Raw genomic sequence first — 18,848 nt, 5'->3', positions numbered from 1 at the left:
TCACTCCAGAAACATTTCCCACTTAGCCACCCACAGGCGGACAACACCGATCAAAAGGAGGAGGGCGACCAGGCAGCCACTGCGACGTGCTGCACGCGCATTACCGGTGCCTCTCCAACGTTAAGGCACCTACTGTGGGACTACCCCGGACTTTTACCGCTGAGGAACAGGCACAAGGGTGCCGGCATTACCTCATTGAAGGAATGGACAACCCCGCCCCGTCACTTGGACGCAGCGATCACGAGTCTTTCCTTGTGGGAGTTCGTGCGAGCGGCAGACCTGATCGGACGACACTGACGGCCATTCCACTCCCTTTCACTTCTTCCCTCTTCCCCAATGGGCTACCAAGCCCCCCGAATCGTTAATAAAGTTTCATTCATTTCTTCCAGTTAGCCCACACGGCATACGTTTTTTGCGCATTGATAGAGACGACGGTGTGCCATTTGACAGTGTCATATTGTTGGGCCTGCACAGCATTTGGCGTTCGCGCGTGGCTTGACTGCATTGTGATGTAGACACGCAACCAACAAGACAGTCTTTTAGGGAGAGTGTGTCACAGTTTGTTGAAGTTCAGAGAGCGAAGAACTCCCCAACAGAGTGGTTGTCAAAAATTGAACCCCTAACTACGCTTAGAGAATTTTAAATGACAACACCTGCCCTGGGGGGCATGGTGGCATTATTGTGGTTTTTTCTTTGTCATTGTACCTGGTACCTGGTGTTGCTGCCCGAGATTGGCAATAAATTAAAAAAAAGGCGTATCTTAGTCGGTAAGAAGACGTGCTCTCGCTCCGTTTCTCTATTCGGGTCGAGGTTCGAATTCTAGAGGTGCCAGTAATTGTTTTTCTTTAGCCTTGTTGGGAGTTTTCTGTGGCACAAGCCACGACAAAACCTTTGCTGGTAGAGGTAGAGAGCTTTTCTTTAAAAAAATATTCGTGCACCCCTGACTCAAGCGCTTGTTATGTTGTCATCGCTAACTTCGGTGGACTATTTGGGCTGATGAAGTGCACGCTTTGAGAGAAATGAGGAAGACACCCATTGGTTGCTCCTTTTTGTCAATTCAATCCCTCGTAGCCGGAAACACAGAATATTCGAAACAAAAATAGCCCATAACCACGCAGTAATCCAGCAAAACCTAAGGAGAACAAACAGTTGTCAGCTTCACTATCACTTGATCACCCCTGCATCGTAAGGATTGTGTTGACATGGAAAACGCTGATAAGCCTGACCGAAGGGGTGGCATCTTATCTAAATAAAACACTGTTATTGCTCGCGGTGTTTTTTATCTAAACAAATTTGCGGTCAAACAATCTGGTTTGCGATCTCCTTGATAGGAAATGGTGACTAGAGCGTGCAGTTAGCTTGAATCCAGTAAGCTGTGTCTGGGAAAGCGAAACGAAGATAATGCACATGACGCGCCTTAGGAGTGGGACATGATACGTTGTCAGTGTGCTTATGAATCCTCAAGAATCAGTATCCGTCTAAATTGGAGGAGATAACGAAACTGCGTGACTTGATTGACTCACTTCCAGTCGATGGGGCTTCCCGTTGATAACAGATATGTCGACTTAGTAATCACCGCAGCTGGCTCCAACATTACCGATTACATGTCTACGGCATCAGCCCTTATATAAAGCCCAAGTTCCGCGACAAGAGTACTCCTTCACGACGAGTGATCCCGCAACATGACGAGCGCGTAAGTCACATTTGTTCAACTGAAACTTACTCAAGCGCTTTAGGTGTTCGCTTTGTGATTACCTCCGCAAAAATGCTGTTTTATGTTTAGATTTTCGAGTGTTTCTGTGAAATAGGCTTAGATGATAAGATTTCCTTGAGAATAAATTTTCCTAGAAAAATAACTGACCAATGACAGTTTGATTTTTTTTTTAACAAGCAAATTTCCTCGGCATGTTAAATTTGTATATTGCAATCATTTTGCTGCTGTTGGTACTACAGATCGACTGCTACTGCAAGGTAAATATTTTAATAGAATGTCAGCCCTAGTAACGCTCTGAGCGTGCAAGGCAGGTTCACTCAGCGAATTATCAACACTGAGCCCTGAAAGAAGGCCTTTCACCGAACGCCTGCGTAGGCAAAAAATATAAACCAGTGACATTGCAGCGCTCGACCAAGGCTCGTTAAATTCTTCAACGCTACTAGATTAGTCGGTGCGCCAGAATGTTTCCTTACAAAGTGGGTTAGCTTGACACAATGCAAAAGAGAGCGAGAGCGAGGACGATAGAGAGAGAGAGAGAGAGAGAGAGAGAGAGAGAGAGAGAGAGAACAAATGTTTGTGAGCTACCAGGAGATTGGCTTGGATGGAAGCTTTAGGAAGGCATCCTCAGTCTAAGATGCTTAGAGCGCGGCCGGCATCAACAGCTCTATGGGCAAGCCGAAGGTAGTCGTGTTTTATGATCGACGAACTATTGCCTAATTTATGTTGTAATGTACCTGATGCAATTTATTGGACAATGTTTCACTTCCCGCCTGTGTAGCGTATATTGGGTAAATATTACGCTTATCATTACCAGCGGCATGATAGATACGCTTGCCTCATGCCTGCATACCCGCAGTGGTGGCTCAGTGTCTAAGGCGTTGGGCTGCTGAGCCCGAGGACGCAGTTCCATTCGCACGCCGCGGAGGCTTTTCTGATGTAGGCGAAAGGGACAACTTCCGTTGGTCGAGATTAGACGCACGTTAAAAATCCCCAGGTGGACAAAATTAATCCGGAGCCCTTACCTACGGCGCGCCTCCAGCCCTGGCGCGTTAAATCCAACAATCAATCACTCTTTTCTGTGCTGACGTTAGCTCTACGGTAAAAATTAAAAGGTCGCAAGCTCAGCTAACGAGTGAAGCGATAACATGATAATAATGGGATCAAAGCAATTTATGGAATGGCCAATAACATTATAAGATGATAATAATGATAATAATCGGATAAAAGCAATTAATGGAATGGTCAATCAGTAGGACAAGAAAGATGTCCTCTATGAGATATGGCGACATGGGGCGTAACTGTTTTGCAGTAAAGGGTACGCTTGGGATAGTTATTACATAATAATTAAAGAAAATCAGCGTAAATACGAAGACTTCTTCGTGTTTGCGCTGTTTATTTGTTATTTAAGTACTTTCACCAGTACGTTCGCCCTAGCACCGCGGTTTTCTCGTTTGCGGACTGTCGTAGAAAAAAGAACAGCAAGCTGCACTGATGAAATTCCTAGAAAAACGATTAGTAAACTGGCAACATCTGTAAATATGTTTTAAGCAAATTTACGTGTGCATTGGGATCACAATACTGTTTTTTAGGTAAACATATTCCCGTAAGTATTCTGCACTGCGGCTCCTGTGTCGGACAAAAAATAGGTCGTCTGCCGCCCTTTGAAATTGCAATATTTAAGAAATAAAATCAAAATATGTTGTTACAGATGTAACTAGGGTATGGTCTTTTACCAACAATAAGGTCAAAGAGTTTAAATATGTTGATTTAGTCAATAACGGTGCAGCAGGAATATGAAGTTGATTGCACTCTTCCTTGTTTGGTGGGTTCGATGGCTTATAGTACATTGACTCGGTGGGCTCAAACTTATGATCCCGTAACCGAAGCGTCCGAAAAATTCCCTGCGTTTTCCCCTCCAGCCTGTTAGAAACACTGTAAAACTTCGAAAATGATCTTGACGGGGTATCTAGAACCACTCAATATGAAAGGTGGGCCTCCAACAATTTCTCCTGCCTTTTTCAGCAACGTCTCAACACTGCTTTTTTTTTCTTATATTCTCGAACCTATCGCAGAACCCGAACGACGCCGTTTCTTGCCACCATCCTGCTTGCGGGAGCTTACGTTCAGCTGGTCCGCGGCACGTTGTCGGAGAAGCCAAGCTCGCGGCAAGAGACGGCAACGAGCGCGGCGACGATGCCAATCCTTTGGCCCAATCCACTCACCATTAATGTGGTACCGCCAGGTGACTACGGAACCTACAACGGCTCCGTTTGGCTTGGTGTCAGCCCAGCGGAAGCCAGGCACATCACGCTCATCCACAATCAACTACGACGCATCGTGGCCTCCGGCGCTTTGAGTAACTTGCCCCCGGCCGCCGACATGCGTAGACTGGTGAGTGCATTGCCACGTCCGAAAAAAACAGGATATCTTGCTTTGTAAAGCCATGTACTAGAATAAAAGGTCTCAAATTTATTTTATTTCTTTAGACATACTGCAGCTCGCATTCAGGCGTATGGCAGGAGTGGGTCAAATCTCGGACCAGCTTGAAAACACAGAGAAGAATAGGTCGTGATAGTTGTACTGGGTCACTGGATTGTGCCATTATTTGTGCCAGCAGACGAATATGACCTTATTTCTGCAGGAAATCGAGCACTGGGTTTTATTTAGGGTATTCATGACGGTGAACACAATGATTCGGCATCAACAAAAAGCCACCCGGTGTTCAACTACGACGGTTTCTCCCGCAGGCTGATGTCTGCTTTTGCGAGATAGACATTCTTCCCGCAATTCTTCCCGCAATTTTTACTGTCAACTCGCCTCAGATGGTTGATACATTAAAATCCGAAAAAAATTAAGGAACGTTCAGTAATTATACAGTGAACTTGTAGATAATAGGGTGGTATAGCCGGTATAAAAGGCTTTTCCTGTGCTGTACAACGCAGTGGACCTTTGTGACAGTGCGTGTTCAGAAATGCCAAAATAGGTTTTCCGCACGTGAAGCATGCAGTAGGGACTTCAGGCATATTGTTTTATGCTAATCCGTGATTGTATGCCATTACTATACACCTATACAAAGCATTTTATGCATACTTCACAGCTTATGGGTTAAAAAAAAAAAGCTTATGTTCCTCGCAATATTCTGTTTTTTGCATGACCAGTGGTGACACTCGGTACATGAGCACTAGTACCATGATGACAGCCTCAAGCAAAACTTGGTCATTCTTTTACAGTCGAGGCAATACGTGCGCCTCCCATGTGTAAGAACTACTGTAATATGTCCTGTTGAATTAGTGTGCGACCTTTTGATGCGTGTATATTTGTCTATAGAACAACACGGAGCAGAGCGAAAAATATTCTTGCCTACCAGGTTTGCTATACAACCGTCTTTTCTAACCACCTGACGCCATTCCCTACCGACAAAGTCATTGTGATGGAACGCGCAGGGCCATGCGTTCTCTTCCTGGTTACAGTGGGCGTGTTACGAACTCAAAAAATAAAAGAAGCTTACACTAACGCGTAAGCCTTGAAATTAGCGGAGCAGTGGTAAACCTTCACGACCATCACGACGGTTTCAGTCCGCGATTGCAGCCGATGTGTTTCTTCGCTGCCGCAAAGACCTTTACTCAATCATTGTTGCTATAAGTGAGCTTCCTTCATTTTTCGGAACTGATACTCACCGGCCATCACCTTGGGGGAACGCACGCTATGACGCGTGTTTCTCGTTCCGAGCAAGGTTTGCCATGATTACGGCGAATGCCGAGTTCTTTTTTGTCTTTTTTGTCAATCTTGGGAAATCTCCCTAAGTGGGTATGCTTGGCTTGACCAACGCGCGCTGGTGTCGCCGGGCGGTCGCCGCGAGGCACGCACACACTAGCGCTGGGCATTTTCTCGGTCGCAGGCGGTGAGGCACGCCGCAGTGGAGGACTCTGGATTAATTTTGACCACCTGGGGATCTTTAACGAGCTCCGAAATCTCGTGCACAAGGGTGTTTTTGGTTTCCGCCTCCATCAGAAAAGCTGCCGCCGCTGCCGGGAATCGAACCCTCGACCTCATGCTCAGCAGCATAAACGCCTTAGCCACAGATCCACGGTGGCGGGTACCAATCAATCAATCAATCAATCAATCAATCAATCAATCAATCAATCAATCGATCCATCGATCCATCGATCGTTCAATCAATCAATCAATCAATCAATCAATCAATCAATCAATCAATCAATCAATCAAATGGCCTGGCGTGGCGCGAAGTACTTTATATTGTGCGTTGGCATTGGGCGCTGGCGAACACATCTCTGCGGGCGTGTGTTGCTCCTCGCGGAGAATTTTGATTGGTTGTGTTTGTTAGTCTAAGCGGGCATTGGTGAATCTACGCTGAACTTCTGACAGCAGTTGTCGTCAGGAGACTGTCTTCAGTGGATATACGATAATTGTCGGCCGCTGTGTTGACGCCGCAACCACAAACCGGAATTGGTGGAGCGGCTGTCGTTTAGGTGTAGAGCACTTCATGAGCTGTCTTGTCGTCTTAGTTCGCTAACGGTCGATGCGACTGCCGGAATCAGGCGGCGCAGAGAGATAACGGACCCAAGTAAAGCCTTCTGTACCGGCGTCAGGGCGTCAGGGACTCACGCTGAGGCCTCGAAAACCACGCGGTTGAAATAGTCATAATTTTTCAAACCTCGTGAACCGCTGCCGCTTGTCATACATTTCATCGTTGTCCAGCGCAAAGAAAACTTCAGGTATATTTCAGGCAAAATCTGTGTGTATAACCCGCAGCCACCGCGTTCATTTGGTGAGGGTTGGTTTTCACGATAGTGAGGGGAAAAAAAGCGGCCGCGCAAGACAGAAATGGCGCGTTCGAAATGACTCAGAAATGCTCCAGCCACGCAAGAGAAAAATTACGTGTTCGAAATGACGCAAAAGAGCTCCAGCATACGAAAATAAATCAAGCGCAAAAAGAACAGAACTGTCGCTGGCGCAGTTTCAGGCAGGGTGCGTGCGAGCACTGCGAAGGCGGGAATTTTGAAATGCAGCAGTGAGCAGATAGCAGCGCTGCAGCCCATTATGGCGAATCACTGCTCTGTACTTCCGACGGCTTTCACATTGATTGGAATGGCTTTAATTTTTTTTCTTACGACAGCAGTCATCGCCACGGGCCAGTCGAGCTGCTTTGTAGGTTTTATTTCTATACGCTGCTTTAACTTGCTGTCAACGTAATGTTCAGATTACCAAAGCGCCTAGAAATTCCAAACCAGTTGGAAGCTGAGCTGCGTGCACCGGTAGTCGACTTTCTCATAGTCGAAGTCAAACGGGTGCACGAGGTCCACTCTTAGTAAGCTACAGTCGTTTAGTCCAACTGGTGTTGGAGCTCGACTGGTGCTCCACTCGAATTCGGCAAACCTCGGCTAGACGACCATGTAAGATCAAATTTACCTAACTTTCCTTCGCCTTATTTGTTTTGCGACTTTGGCTAATTTAAGGGCAGTTTCGCTGTTACAGACTTCGGCTTTACCGCTCAATGAGCCATTTAATGCTACCGCACGTAAACGTGTACCTGGGGGAACTTGCCGTGCAATCGTAATAGATGAAAGCATCTGTGTCGGCTTGTTAGGAAGCGTAAAGTGGAATAAATGTTCGCTGGAACTGAAAGAAAAAGCTCCAAATAAACATTATTGCCCCTTTAGTAGCTGTTAATTGTCCACCTTGTTATTGTCGTACTTACCGCGTTAGCGCGAAAGCTCTACTACGCTACATTTTTCAAGGTCATTCATTGTCTCAAGTGACTTTGAGCCGGCAGCGCGCAAGCTCCGGATTTCGTATTGCTTCACTCGCTCGGAGCCTCGCCGCTATGGCACCACGTCGATAGGAGAAGGTGCAACGGCAGCTTCGGCGGCGCTTGATCCCTCAGTGCCGGGTGGGAGGTCTGCGCGTGAGCATAAGCGCAAGCGTCGCATCACGTCATCTGTGGGAGGGTTTAACCGCTGCTGCACCCACGCTTGGTCCCTCGGTTTCACCATCATTAGCGCTCTAGTTGGACTGCCAGCGCGTGCCCTTCGGCGCGAGCGTAAAGATGAATTCAATTATCGATTACATATAGCAAGACGGCAAGCTTTGAAATCTCAAGCAATGTTAAACTTTGACGAAAGACTGAGTGCGCAGTCTTTGCTTAAGCTCTGGATAACCCTGTTTTTAAAGGGGTCACGCAGACAAAATACAAGTTTCTTTTATTCGAAAGATTCCTTGTTTTATAGTGCCCCCAGCGCTTGTCCGGATGCAAACGATGTTTTATTCACTGAGAAATTTATCAATTTGAGTTAAAATATTGATTTTCCCGCTGAATCGTGTGTTTTCATGCTCAGCAATGACATCACAAGAGCCGACCGCTCTGCAGCCGATTCCGAAGCCTTGTTTACCGTTAGTGAACCTAGATGACGCCACCATACCGCGGCAACCCGTTTTCTGTTTTTGTTTGTTTCTGACCGTATTTAAACCTGGCATGTTTTTGTTCAGGGAGAAAATAATCGTTTCGTGAAACATAGTGCTCGGTCGACAAATATGGTCACGTAAGGTACCGTTGCTTACATCAATCGGCCAGTGTCGTCTCAGACAACCCCAAACCCCCGCATTTCTTTGCAGCCAAACCAAGCATAGTGTGCGCAGTACCAACAGCAGTGTGCATCGTTACTTGCATCTTTACGTGTTCTTTCATAACTTCCACTGTTTGTACCCCCACTTTTACTGCTTCAACAACAATGTTCCCTAAATTTAAGCGCAAATCGCTCGTTCGGCAAGCTTCTAAGCTCTGCCTAATTTTTTGCTGGCTTCCGCCAATCGTAGATCAAACTGATATAACATCATCGGTTCTGCTGAGGGAAATGAGTAGTGGGTCGCATGGCCATTCCGTTTGTTCCTAATTAAATAGCCTATTGCAGAGAAGTTTGCGTTAAAATTGGTGTCAGTATGATTCTAACGAGGCACTCTTTTGAATGAACCAAACTTATGTTTTGTCTTAATGGCCCCTTTAAGCATTAAACCCCGGATATTTTTTTGCAGTTATACTATGACTTACCGACCTAAACCGCTTTTGTTTTTCAGAATTACGATATTGGATTGGCCTGGCGCGCCCAGGTCCACTCTCAGAGCTGCCAGTTTCAACATGGCTGCAACGGATGCGGCTTCGTCCGTGAGTTTTTTGTTCGTCGGCTTTTTTTTATTTCAATTCTTATGAGTCGAAAAGTTCTGGAAGATAATGCGTACACTCGTTCTACAGTCTTAAATTGTGGCATAGAGACAAAATTTCAAGAGATATGTCAAATACATGCTGAACATTTTAACCCACTTTTAGTAACGGTTATCGTCTTTTCCACGCGCTCTGCTATTTTATAGACTCACAGATTTGAAGGAAATGAGGAAAAACGATGCACGCCCATTATGCGTGTAACTTGTGCTACGCTGTTTCTATCATTCGTTTTACAGTTATTCATGGTCGTTAACGCAAGTGGACGCTATCCACTTAAACTAACGCGTTGAACCGAAGAAGTGGCTGTCAGTATTTCTTATTGTGTTCGGCGGGCCAATTGAAGTGTGCATTTGTAGGGAATCCTAAAGCAGTAATTTTTTTTTCAATTCACATCATTTTGGAGCGTGGATGTAAAAGTCAGCCTAACTCGTTTAAAACGTACCGATTGCAAACAATTAAGGCCTAAATGGTTGGCACTTGCACGATATTGCAAGCACGGAGGACCACTTATTTAGTGGATGCACCGTCTTTTAGAAGGACGATTGAGACTTAAATCTCCGCGATTAAGAGCAATTTGACATACATAAGTAAACACAACTTGAAATGCTTGGTAGCGCAGCAGTGCTACTACTCTGAACCCGATATATGGAATGGTTGAGAATCAAAAGATTTCGGTAAATGCACGATGCTGCTTGTTGATGGCTGATGGCTTTTCTTGTGGATGGCAGCAAGAAAAGACCCTTTGGCAATGTTTTCGTGGTTCGCTAAACATAAGGGCACAAACTTTGCTACCGAAGAATTCGGCAAGAATAAAAGCTTACTGGGTTGTCCCAATTACCTCTATCGTTCATGTCCCAGAGTCGAGAATGAACGTTCTTAAAAAATACTCTCCAATCTAGAGGCGAGACAAGCAGCACCAAGAGAATGACAGGCGCTGAAGGACCTTCTAAAATGCGCTGCTACTTGAGGCGAGAGAGGCAACACCAAGAGGATGACAGGCGCTAAAGAACCTTCTAAAATGCGCTGCTACTTGAGGCGAGAGAGGCAACACGAAGAGGATGACAGGCGCTAAAGAACCTTCTAAAATGCGCTACTACTTAAGGCGAGAGAGGCAACACGAAGAGGATGACAGGCGCTGAAGAACCTTCTAAAATGCGCTACTACTTGAGGCGAGAGAGGCAACACCAAGAGGATGACAGGCGCTGAAGAGCCTTCTAAAATTCGCTGCTACTTGAGGCGAGAGAGGCAACACCAAGAGGATGACAGGTGCTGAAGAACCTTCTAAAATGCGCTGCTACTTGAGGCGAGAGAGGCAACACCAAGAGGATGAGAGGCGCTAAAGAACCTTCTAAAATGCGCTGCTACTTGAGGCGAGAGAGGCAACACCAAGAGGATGACAGGCGCTAAAGAACCTTCTAAAATGCGCTGCTACTTGAGGCGAGAGAGAGGCAACACCAAGAGGATGACAGGCGCTAAAGAACCTTCTAAAATGCGCTGCTACTTGAGGCGAGAGAGGCAACACCAAGAGGATGACAGGCGCTAAAGAACCTTCTAAAATGCGCTGCTACTTGAGGCGAGAGAGGCAACACCAAGAGGATGACAGGCGCTAAAGAACCTTCTAAAATGCGCTACTACTTAAGGCGAGAGAGGCAACACGAAGAGGATGACAGGCGCTGAAGAACCTTCTAAAATGCGCTACTACTTGAGGCGAGAGAGGCAACACCAAGAGGATGACAGGCGCTGAAGAGCCTTCTAAAATTCGCTGCTACTTGAGGCGAGAGAGGCAACACGAAGAGGATGACAGGCGCTAAAGAACCTTCTAAAATGCGCTACTACTTAAGGCGAGAGAGGCAACACGAAGAGGATGACAGGCGCTGAAGAACCTTCTAAAATGCGCTGCTACGTGAGGCGAGAGAGGCAACACCAAGAGGATGACAGGAGCTGAAGAACCTTCTAAAATGCGCTGCTACCAAACGAATAAACTGTGTCACCCTTCTGCTTTTCTATGTCAGTCTGGGTCAAGCCACTAGGTGACACGTTCCCTGCTCTGCTGAAATGCATGTTTTACAATAATTTTCTCAGATGCTAGGGCCATACACGACTACAACATGTTGAAGCGGATAGCAGCAGATTTACCCATGCAGCCCCAGGAAAGAAGATGGTCGACACTATGCCAATAGTACATATTGTTGACATACACGACGTCTACTGTACCTTCCTTTATCGATGTGATTATTCTGAATCCCACAGAGAACTTCATGGGCCAGAACCTGTTCTTGGAACCAGCTGCCACTTGGGAGCATACCATAATGACCTGGTTTAACGAATTTGAGCAAGCTGGTAGTGACATTCTGAGCAACTACACTTTCTCGCCAAGCAACGGACACTTCACGCAGGTAAGTAGAGAAGTAGAGGTTTTAAATGTTTGATTTTAAAAACGGTGTAAGCCGACTTCTCAAGACTGCTGCATCGTTACGGTGGACATTTAACGCCTGTCAAGCGGTTGGAAAGAGGTCCCGAAGTTGGCCAGCCCGTGTTTAGGCAGGTAGCGGTAGTTGGGTAAACACAATGTTCAAATAATTTCGTTCAAAGTAAAATCTAACACAGAAGTGCATTTAATATTGTGGACAATGACACGTCCTTGAGCTGCGCATGGCTTTGCTAAATTATCTACGAATATTCACTGCACGAAATCATGTCTCATATACCATGAATATATGAAGGAGAAACTTAGCTCTTCATGTCACTATTCAGAAGAGACAGTTTCTAAATAGCAGGACGTTTTCCCATAGTGTGAAAATCAACACCCAGCCACGGCGGTAGCTCAATTGAGAGGGCGTTGTGTTGCAAAGAACTACGACGAAGGTTTAACTGCGGTGGCTTTATTTCTGGTAGAGGTGAGAAAAGTCCGCTTTTTGCGGTCTCGGTGCAAGTTTAAAGTTCCCCGGTGGCCTAAATTAATCCGCTCAGCGCGTAAAACTCCATTTTCAACATTGAAAACACGCTGAAAATGTGCGAAACTTGTGAAACAGATTGTGGGTATACCCGTTTCAGCTCATACCAATGCTCTTTAGACCAGTGCACCTCACAACACCGGTGCTACCTTGGCATGTGAAAGAAAAAAACTTATTTGAAAAATGAACACGGGAAACGTAACGTTGTGACGTTGTGCTTTGCTTCTGATTGACGTCATACACTTAGTACGCTATCAGCCCTAGTAAACCCCTCACCAGTGCATTTTACGGACCCCAAAAGTTGCAACAAGTTCTGAGCTGATTTACAATTTGGCGGCAGTAAGGAAAGAGCATCAGGGACTCCTAGGAGTTTTTAGCCTGTTGTTTCATCTGTGAACTCGTCGTTACACGATCAGTGTTTGTTCCGTGTAGCTTTAGTTTAGCTGTGCCATAAATGCAGGCTATTATAATTAGCGCCCAGTTCGCACATCTTTCGGGACACGTGCTACGCCGGAGTTAGATTTAGCAGGATGTGAATTAGAGCATTTGGTCCTTGTTTTAGCACCGACACTTCTAACTAGCACAGAAAAGCTTTTCTTTTTTTGGGGGGGCGGGAGGGGGTGGTAGGGGGGGGGGTGTCTTAGATTTCGAATGCGTTTCCTGCACCGGAATTTTGTTCTCTCCGTAGACACCACCCCCTACATATTCCAAAATCCTTCAGCCACTTACATGCGGGTATTTTCTTTCAAGGATTTGAACGGGAACTCTCGCAGTTCACAAAACATGCGGAATCGTAAATGTTTCATTTTTGCTGACTCCGAATGTCCCCCCCTTCAGGGTTTAAACCTGATGAGAGGTTCCCATGGAAAAAACTTCTGGGGCCTGAACCAGCGCAACCTTGCGGTCGAAGTTACATATATATACTTTCTATTATGGTACTTTGGCCCACTTGGCTGCAGTACGACCCTGCATAACCTGTTTTTTTTTTTTTTGCTGTTCGTTTTTGTAAGTTTTACCTGTGTCTCATACAATGAGCTTTCCGATTCTGTCCCCATCAGACAACAACCCCTCGCTATATGCGCAGATCGTCTGGTCCCGTAACGCCAAGATAGGCTGCGGCGTCACGGAGTGCCCGAACCTTGGAGGACGGTACATGGTCTGCAACTACGGGCCCGGGTAAGGTCAAGGTCTTATTATTTTTATCGGTGTTTGCAACGCAACAGTGAGCCAAGGATGAATATACGGAGCACACCTCTTGTATGTACGGTAAATTCCATATATGCTCCATCAGTTTGAGCTTAAGAGTTTCAGGAAACTACCTGTTCGCAGGAACGGGACTGTGAGCTGCGATTGTGTGCTCTTGCTTCTTGAAGTAATTCATTTGGGGATCAAACATTTACTTACCACGAAAACCAGCAGGAGTGGGAAATCTTTATTGAGAGGAGAAGAGGTCGGTTTGGGACAGTAATAATTGCCCTGACCTTTCCCACTTGGTCAAGGGTACGAGAGATATGGATAGCAAAAAGGGATCGTTATAAAGGGCATGAGAGAAGGCAGTGAAACATCCACTACATATGTCAAGTGGTCAGAAGTGTATGTTTTTATGGGGGCAATATAAGTGCATACCAGTTTTGTGACTACCTGGCAAGTGACTCGTGTCCGTGATTGAGTGCGGAGGAGGAGAGGATTCATTAATAGGAACGTCGAGGTCATCCCCGCAGAAACACTGAAACGCGGGCTAGTTGGGTACAATACATGACTGTAACTTGAGCGCACAAAAAAACGAAGACTGAACAAAAAAAAAAACACGAAGACAAGCGCAGCTGGCCTCCACACGCACGCATGCACGCACGCACACAAAGAAGGTAGAAAAAGCTGGCTTGTAGTACAGAGTCTTTCCAAAGACCTATAAGGGCTTTGAAATCCTGCACTGCACCGTTTGTGCTGTTCAAGGGACCTATAAAGTCTTTCGTGCTGAAATTTCTCGAGGTAGTAAACTTCGCGCTGTCATTTGCACCGATCAGAAGGGCGGACAAACACATCACAAGTGTTCAGTCTCATCTATAACACCAAGAAAGGGCCAAAAGGTCTGTTAATTAGTTTAGTTATTTATCATTGACGGGCTGGTTCGCATGTCTGGAGACGTAGCGGACTCCGAAGTTTTCGTTATGCCCAGTTACGGACTGTAAAAGTTGCATTTTACGAGTTAGTACATGCATGTCACTTCCGTCATCAACCTGCACTGCTTATGCTTGCTGTTGGTAGAGACAGATCGAAACTGCATGCTGCTTTTCATGCTCCTCAATCTGTTTGCTCTCTTTCCGTCTCTAGAGGCAACGTGGTCGGCAAGCCGGTGTACCTCGAAGGGGATTCGTGCTCGAAGTGCCCCGAAGGGATTCCATGCGAACCCGAGGATGGCCAGATTACGCCGCGCCTGTGTGGTAAGTGCTAATGTTTGTTGTTTGGGCATTGCCACGGCTGGAAATTGTTGGCGTCGATTTGTACTCGAGGAACGAATTTTCGGTAAACTGACGTAACGTCTAACGTCGGTTTCCATTTTCATGAACCATGCTTTCTGAAGATTAGTTTGGTTTGTTGCCAGCTCCTGGCAGTGAACGCTTCCCTCATGAAAATGGACGTTGAGTTTTAATAGACCCCCTATTGTGTTTCTATTGTGTCAATAAAAAGTCAATTAAAACTCATCGTTTATAGACTGAGCTCGTTAAAAAGTCAACAAACTTTTTATTGAAAACCTCAACCAACATTTTATTGCCTTCAAGACATTGAGTTTTAATACACTTCATATTGCGTTTTTATAGAGTGAACCAAATCTCCCATCTTAAAAATGCGGCCAGTATAAAATCAATAAACTTTTTATTGCAAAAATGCAACATGAATTTTATTGCCTTCACTATATTGAGTTTTAACAAACTTTGTATTGCCTTTCTATAAAGTCGTTTGAACTCCGAATGTGTGGACTGTGGTCATTAGACAGGCAATAAACTTTTTATAACAAACACGCAGCAAGAATCTTATTACCTTCATTATGTTGAGTTTCAATAGACTCTGTATTGCGTTTCTATAGCCTACCCACGGAGGTCTGGTAGCTTATCGGTGCATATATGTGGGGTGCTATAGCGCCGCCGGCCCGGCTCATCAATCGAGATCGCGCGATGGACGTCCCGTCACTTCGTCTTGGGAGCACATGGGAGTGGTGGCGCCTGGGATGGCGGACATCACCGACGGAGAGTTCGAGCCCCTGCAAAGCTCCTCTGCTAAAACTTGCCAGAAAACCTGACTCACAGGCAACAGGATATTACGACAACACTCAATAAGAATTTTATAGAAAGGTAATAGAGATAAATTTAATAAAAACTCATCAGACATTCTGTTCAGACCTAGCTCATATGCAACAGGTTGTGATGACTGGGCACAATAAGAATTTTATAGAAATCTAATTGAGATACATTTAATAGAAACCCGACAGAAACTGTATTCAAAGCTGACTCAAACGCAACACGTTGATACGACCATGCTCAATAATAATTTTAAGAAATCTAATCCTGGCAAATTTAATAAAAACTCATCAAAAAGTCTATTCAAACTTTATTTACACGCAACACGATGTTACGACTATACTGAATAGGAATTTTATAAAAATTAATTGCCACAAATTTAATAAAAATCCGTCAGAAACTGTATTCAAACCTGATTTCCATGCAACAGGCTGTTGCTGCTGTACTCAGTAAGAATTGCGTAGAAAACCTATTGAATATATTTTATAAAAACCCCATAAGAAACTCATAAGAAACTACATTCAGAACCGATAAGGCCTACTGACTTGGCTCTATAGACTTTTAATTGAAACGCGGTGGCCAATTTGTAATGGAAACTCAATAGGAATATTCTATAGAATGTTGACAAAATGTTTATAGGATTCTTTTGAGCAATGTCTATAACAAGTTTATTAAATCTCGGTAAACATTTTCATGAGGGTTATCCAGTCCTTATACAGTAAAAGCTAATGATTCGAAATCGGTTACTTCGAACTTACGGTTAATTCGAACTGAGACCCTGGTCCGGGCAGAGCCCTGTATAAAAGAGTCGAAAGTTGGGCAAGTTGGTATTGACGCATCTTAAAAATCCAACTGCGCGCAAATTAACGAGGACGAGAACAAACTGAAGAACACACTTCTGCGCTTGTGGTGTCTTCAGTGTGTTCTCGTCCTCGTTAATTTGCGCGCAGTTGGATTTTTAAGAAGAGCCCTGTATATTTCAACGGGGGAAACTCCCGATAATTCGATCACGTCAGTATTCAGAACGGTTAATTAAAACTGGCATCCCCTGGTTTCCATCACTCCTCGCAGAAGAAGTCGGCCCAGAGTGGTTACAATCTGTTGCAAATCAAAACCAAACCAAATATCACTAGAGATGCAAAACAACGAAACAAAAAAGCAACAGCGTAGCCCGCGCACTACGCTGCTGTGACAGCATATTTCGCTCCCGCAGCGGGCGTCGCGCCGCCAGCTCCAGAGCTACGGCACATGCCGCTGCAGTTTTTTTTGTGCCGCTCGCGGTCGGTCGTCTGGGCCTGCGATCACGTGACGTGTGGAAGCAGCTCGCCTGCAGGCTGCGCGCCGTGCGTTGGTCATCGTACTCCTGGGTTTGTTTGTTCCACGGCGGATGACCAGTTTCTTGTGTCACCTCTTTCGTTACCTCGGCGCTTCGATAGCGACGTCACATCGACGATGCCAGTCGTGACGAGTCGGGGCATATTTACGAAATCACCTGCCACAAACGTGTAGTAGCGCCTAATCCGCGATAACGATTCTAGAGGGGGTTCCCTGAGTTCTGCCCACGCAGTGTGGCGCAATGTCCATTCACTCTAGCGGCCGTCCGCTAATGCGAACTCCGCTTAATTGGAAAATTTTTAAGGTCCCCTTTGAGTTCAAATTAACGAGTTTTTAGTGCATATATACATTAAAGGTGGAACGTCCCTTTGTTCCTTCTGGTGTGAGGCCGCGCCAGGTTAACTTATTTGGTGGAGAGAACAGTTAACCCGTTCACAACTGGCGACATTGTTCCGTTTGTATCGAAAACATCCGCGGTGCCATTGGCTGCTTCTGGAATTGACTCCGCTCAACTACAAAGACGCGTCGACCAAACACTGCGGCAGTATATTCTCCTACCTCCTGATTTGCACGTCATTCCGTTTGACAGCTTCTTCAATGTTTGCTTTCTATTATTCCTTGCTTCGCAGTTCAAGGTCGCTCCGTCAAACTTAACTGGGCACGAGACCCTTGCATCACCCATGACTTCGTCCGAATATGCGCAAGTCCGGGCATGCAATTCGGAACAACGGCGACCGCTGACCTGCATCGCACCTAAAATACATAAAAAAACGAACCTTAAAACGGGATAAATGTGCCGCTATTCCGAGCCGGTATTTTTATAGGCATCAATGTCTTTAGGCATAAAGCAAGATATTATGTGCACTAAAGTAGTCAGAAGAGTAATCTTACTCCCTCTACCAGCGAACGAGCTATACGTTTCAGAAAACAGGCTTACCAAAAAGCTAACTTAGAATGTCATTTTGCCGTGCTTATATCCACAAGAATGAAGCAGTAAACAGAAAACTGAGTGGTAGTTCATGCAATGGAATTTATTTGCAAATATTGCCAAACGTCTCTAGTTTCGGCAGTACTAGGGACTTTTGCGTACTGCTCATGCTTATTCTGACGGCCTTTTCTTTTCTCACTTTTCCAGGCATGGGGCAGAGTTTCTTTCCTTGGAACGGCACGCAGTCCAACCGTCCGTGACCGAACTTCAATGGGATCACGCTGAAGCAGGAGTGAATACATCCAGACACCCATTTTGTAAATATGTCACTTCGCATATTAAAGGCACCATCAGGAAATGAACAACACGGGGATCGTTGGCTTCCTACTCCTGTGAGTCGTGTGTTACTACCCGTGTTACTAGAGAGTTTTAGCGTACTGTGTGTTCCGTACGTTCCGTAAGTACCATGCGTACAAGCACCCGACTGCGCCTACGAGTGCGGGTACGGCAAGGAGCGCTGCACCCAATCCTATAGAAACGAATGCCCGCGCATTGCAAGGCGGGGATGCCCGTCAGCGGAACTATCCACCATACCAGAACTAATGCACCCGTGGGTAGCCGGGTCCATAGGTACACGCGGAACGTACGGAATACACGCTATGCTAGAACTCTCTACTCTCCGTGAACATGTTACTGCTCCGCTTGGGTGCTACTACACGTCGTCCCTCAGAGGCGCACATCCCAAATCAACTGCTATTTTAAAGAAAATTTGGTTTACAGCGGCATCTGTCAATTCATCGTGGCTACAGGGGCCACAAAATGTCATAAGTGTGGGGTACCTTTGTGTCACTGGCTCTTGTTGGTGACGATATTCTATATTTTCTTTTGTCTCTTTCCGTTTTCCATGTTACGCACTGTGTGGTGAAGTCAAATAATGATTTTCTAACCAAAAATTAGCGTGAAACATCGGAGAAATGAAAAAAAATTGAAGCCGTTCCACTCAATATTAAGGCTGTCGGAAGAGCAGAGCAGTGATTCGCGATAATGGGCTGCAGTCCCGTTATCCGCTCACTGCTTCAAACCAACGCAATTCAAATTTCCCGCCTTCGCAGTGCTCGCGAGCCACCTGCCTTAAACTGCGTCAGCAGGAGTTCTATTCGTTTTGCTTGTTTTTCCTCCCGCACGCGCCGAAGTTGCACTGCCACTTTTTTTGCCTAATGTTGTAAACCCCAAGCGAACGAGCGTTCTTAACTAAATGAACGCGGGCGCTGCCCGCATATATATATATATATTTTGTATATTTTGCCTCAAACGTACCTGCAGTTTTTTTTTTTTGCGCTAAGCAACGGGGCGATGTATGACAAGCGCCAGCGGTGAATGAGTT

General features: G+C 45.6%; 1 protein-coding gene across 1 annotated transcript; it reads left to right on the top strand.

The window, feature by feature from the left end:
* Nucleotides 1-11,260: 11,260 nt before the first annotated feature.
* LOC144153328 (GLIPR1-like protein 1) lies at nt 11,261-17,724 on the top strand. The gene is made up of 4 exons (XM_077684979.1): nt 11,261-11,347; nt 12,990-13,081; nt 14,237-14,346; nt 17,672-17,724. The coding sequence occupies exons 1-4, from the start codon at nt 11,261-11,263 to the stop codon at nt 17,722-17,724; spliced, it is 342 nt and encodes a 113-aa protein (XP_077541105.1).
* Nucleotides 17,725-18,848: the final 1,124 nt, after the last annotated feature.

The sequence above is a fragment of the Haemaphysalis longicornis genome, unplaced genomic scaffold (genome assembly GCF_048455015.1).
Source record: "Haemaphysalis longicornis isolate Haplotype H1 unplaced genomic scaffold, Haemaphysalis longicornis Haplotype H1 scaffold_9, whole genome shotgun sequence".
Lineage (NCBI taxonomy): Eukaryota > Metazoa > Arthropoda > Arachnida > Ixodida > Ixodidae > Haemaphysalis > Haemaphysalis longicornis.
The sequence above is the reverse complement of the archived record's forward strand: the minus strand, read 5'-3'. Positions and strand labels throughout refer to the sequence as shown.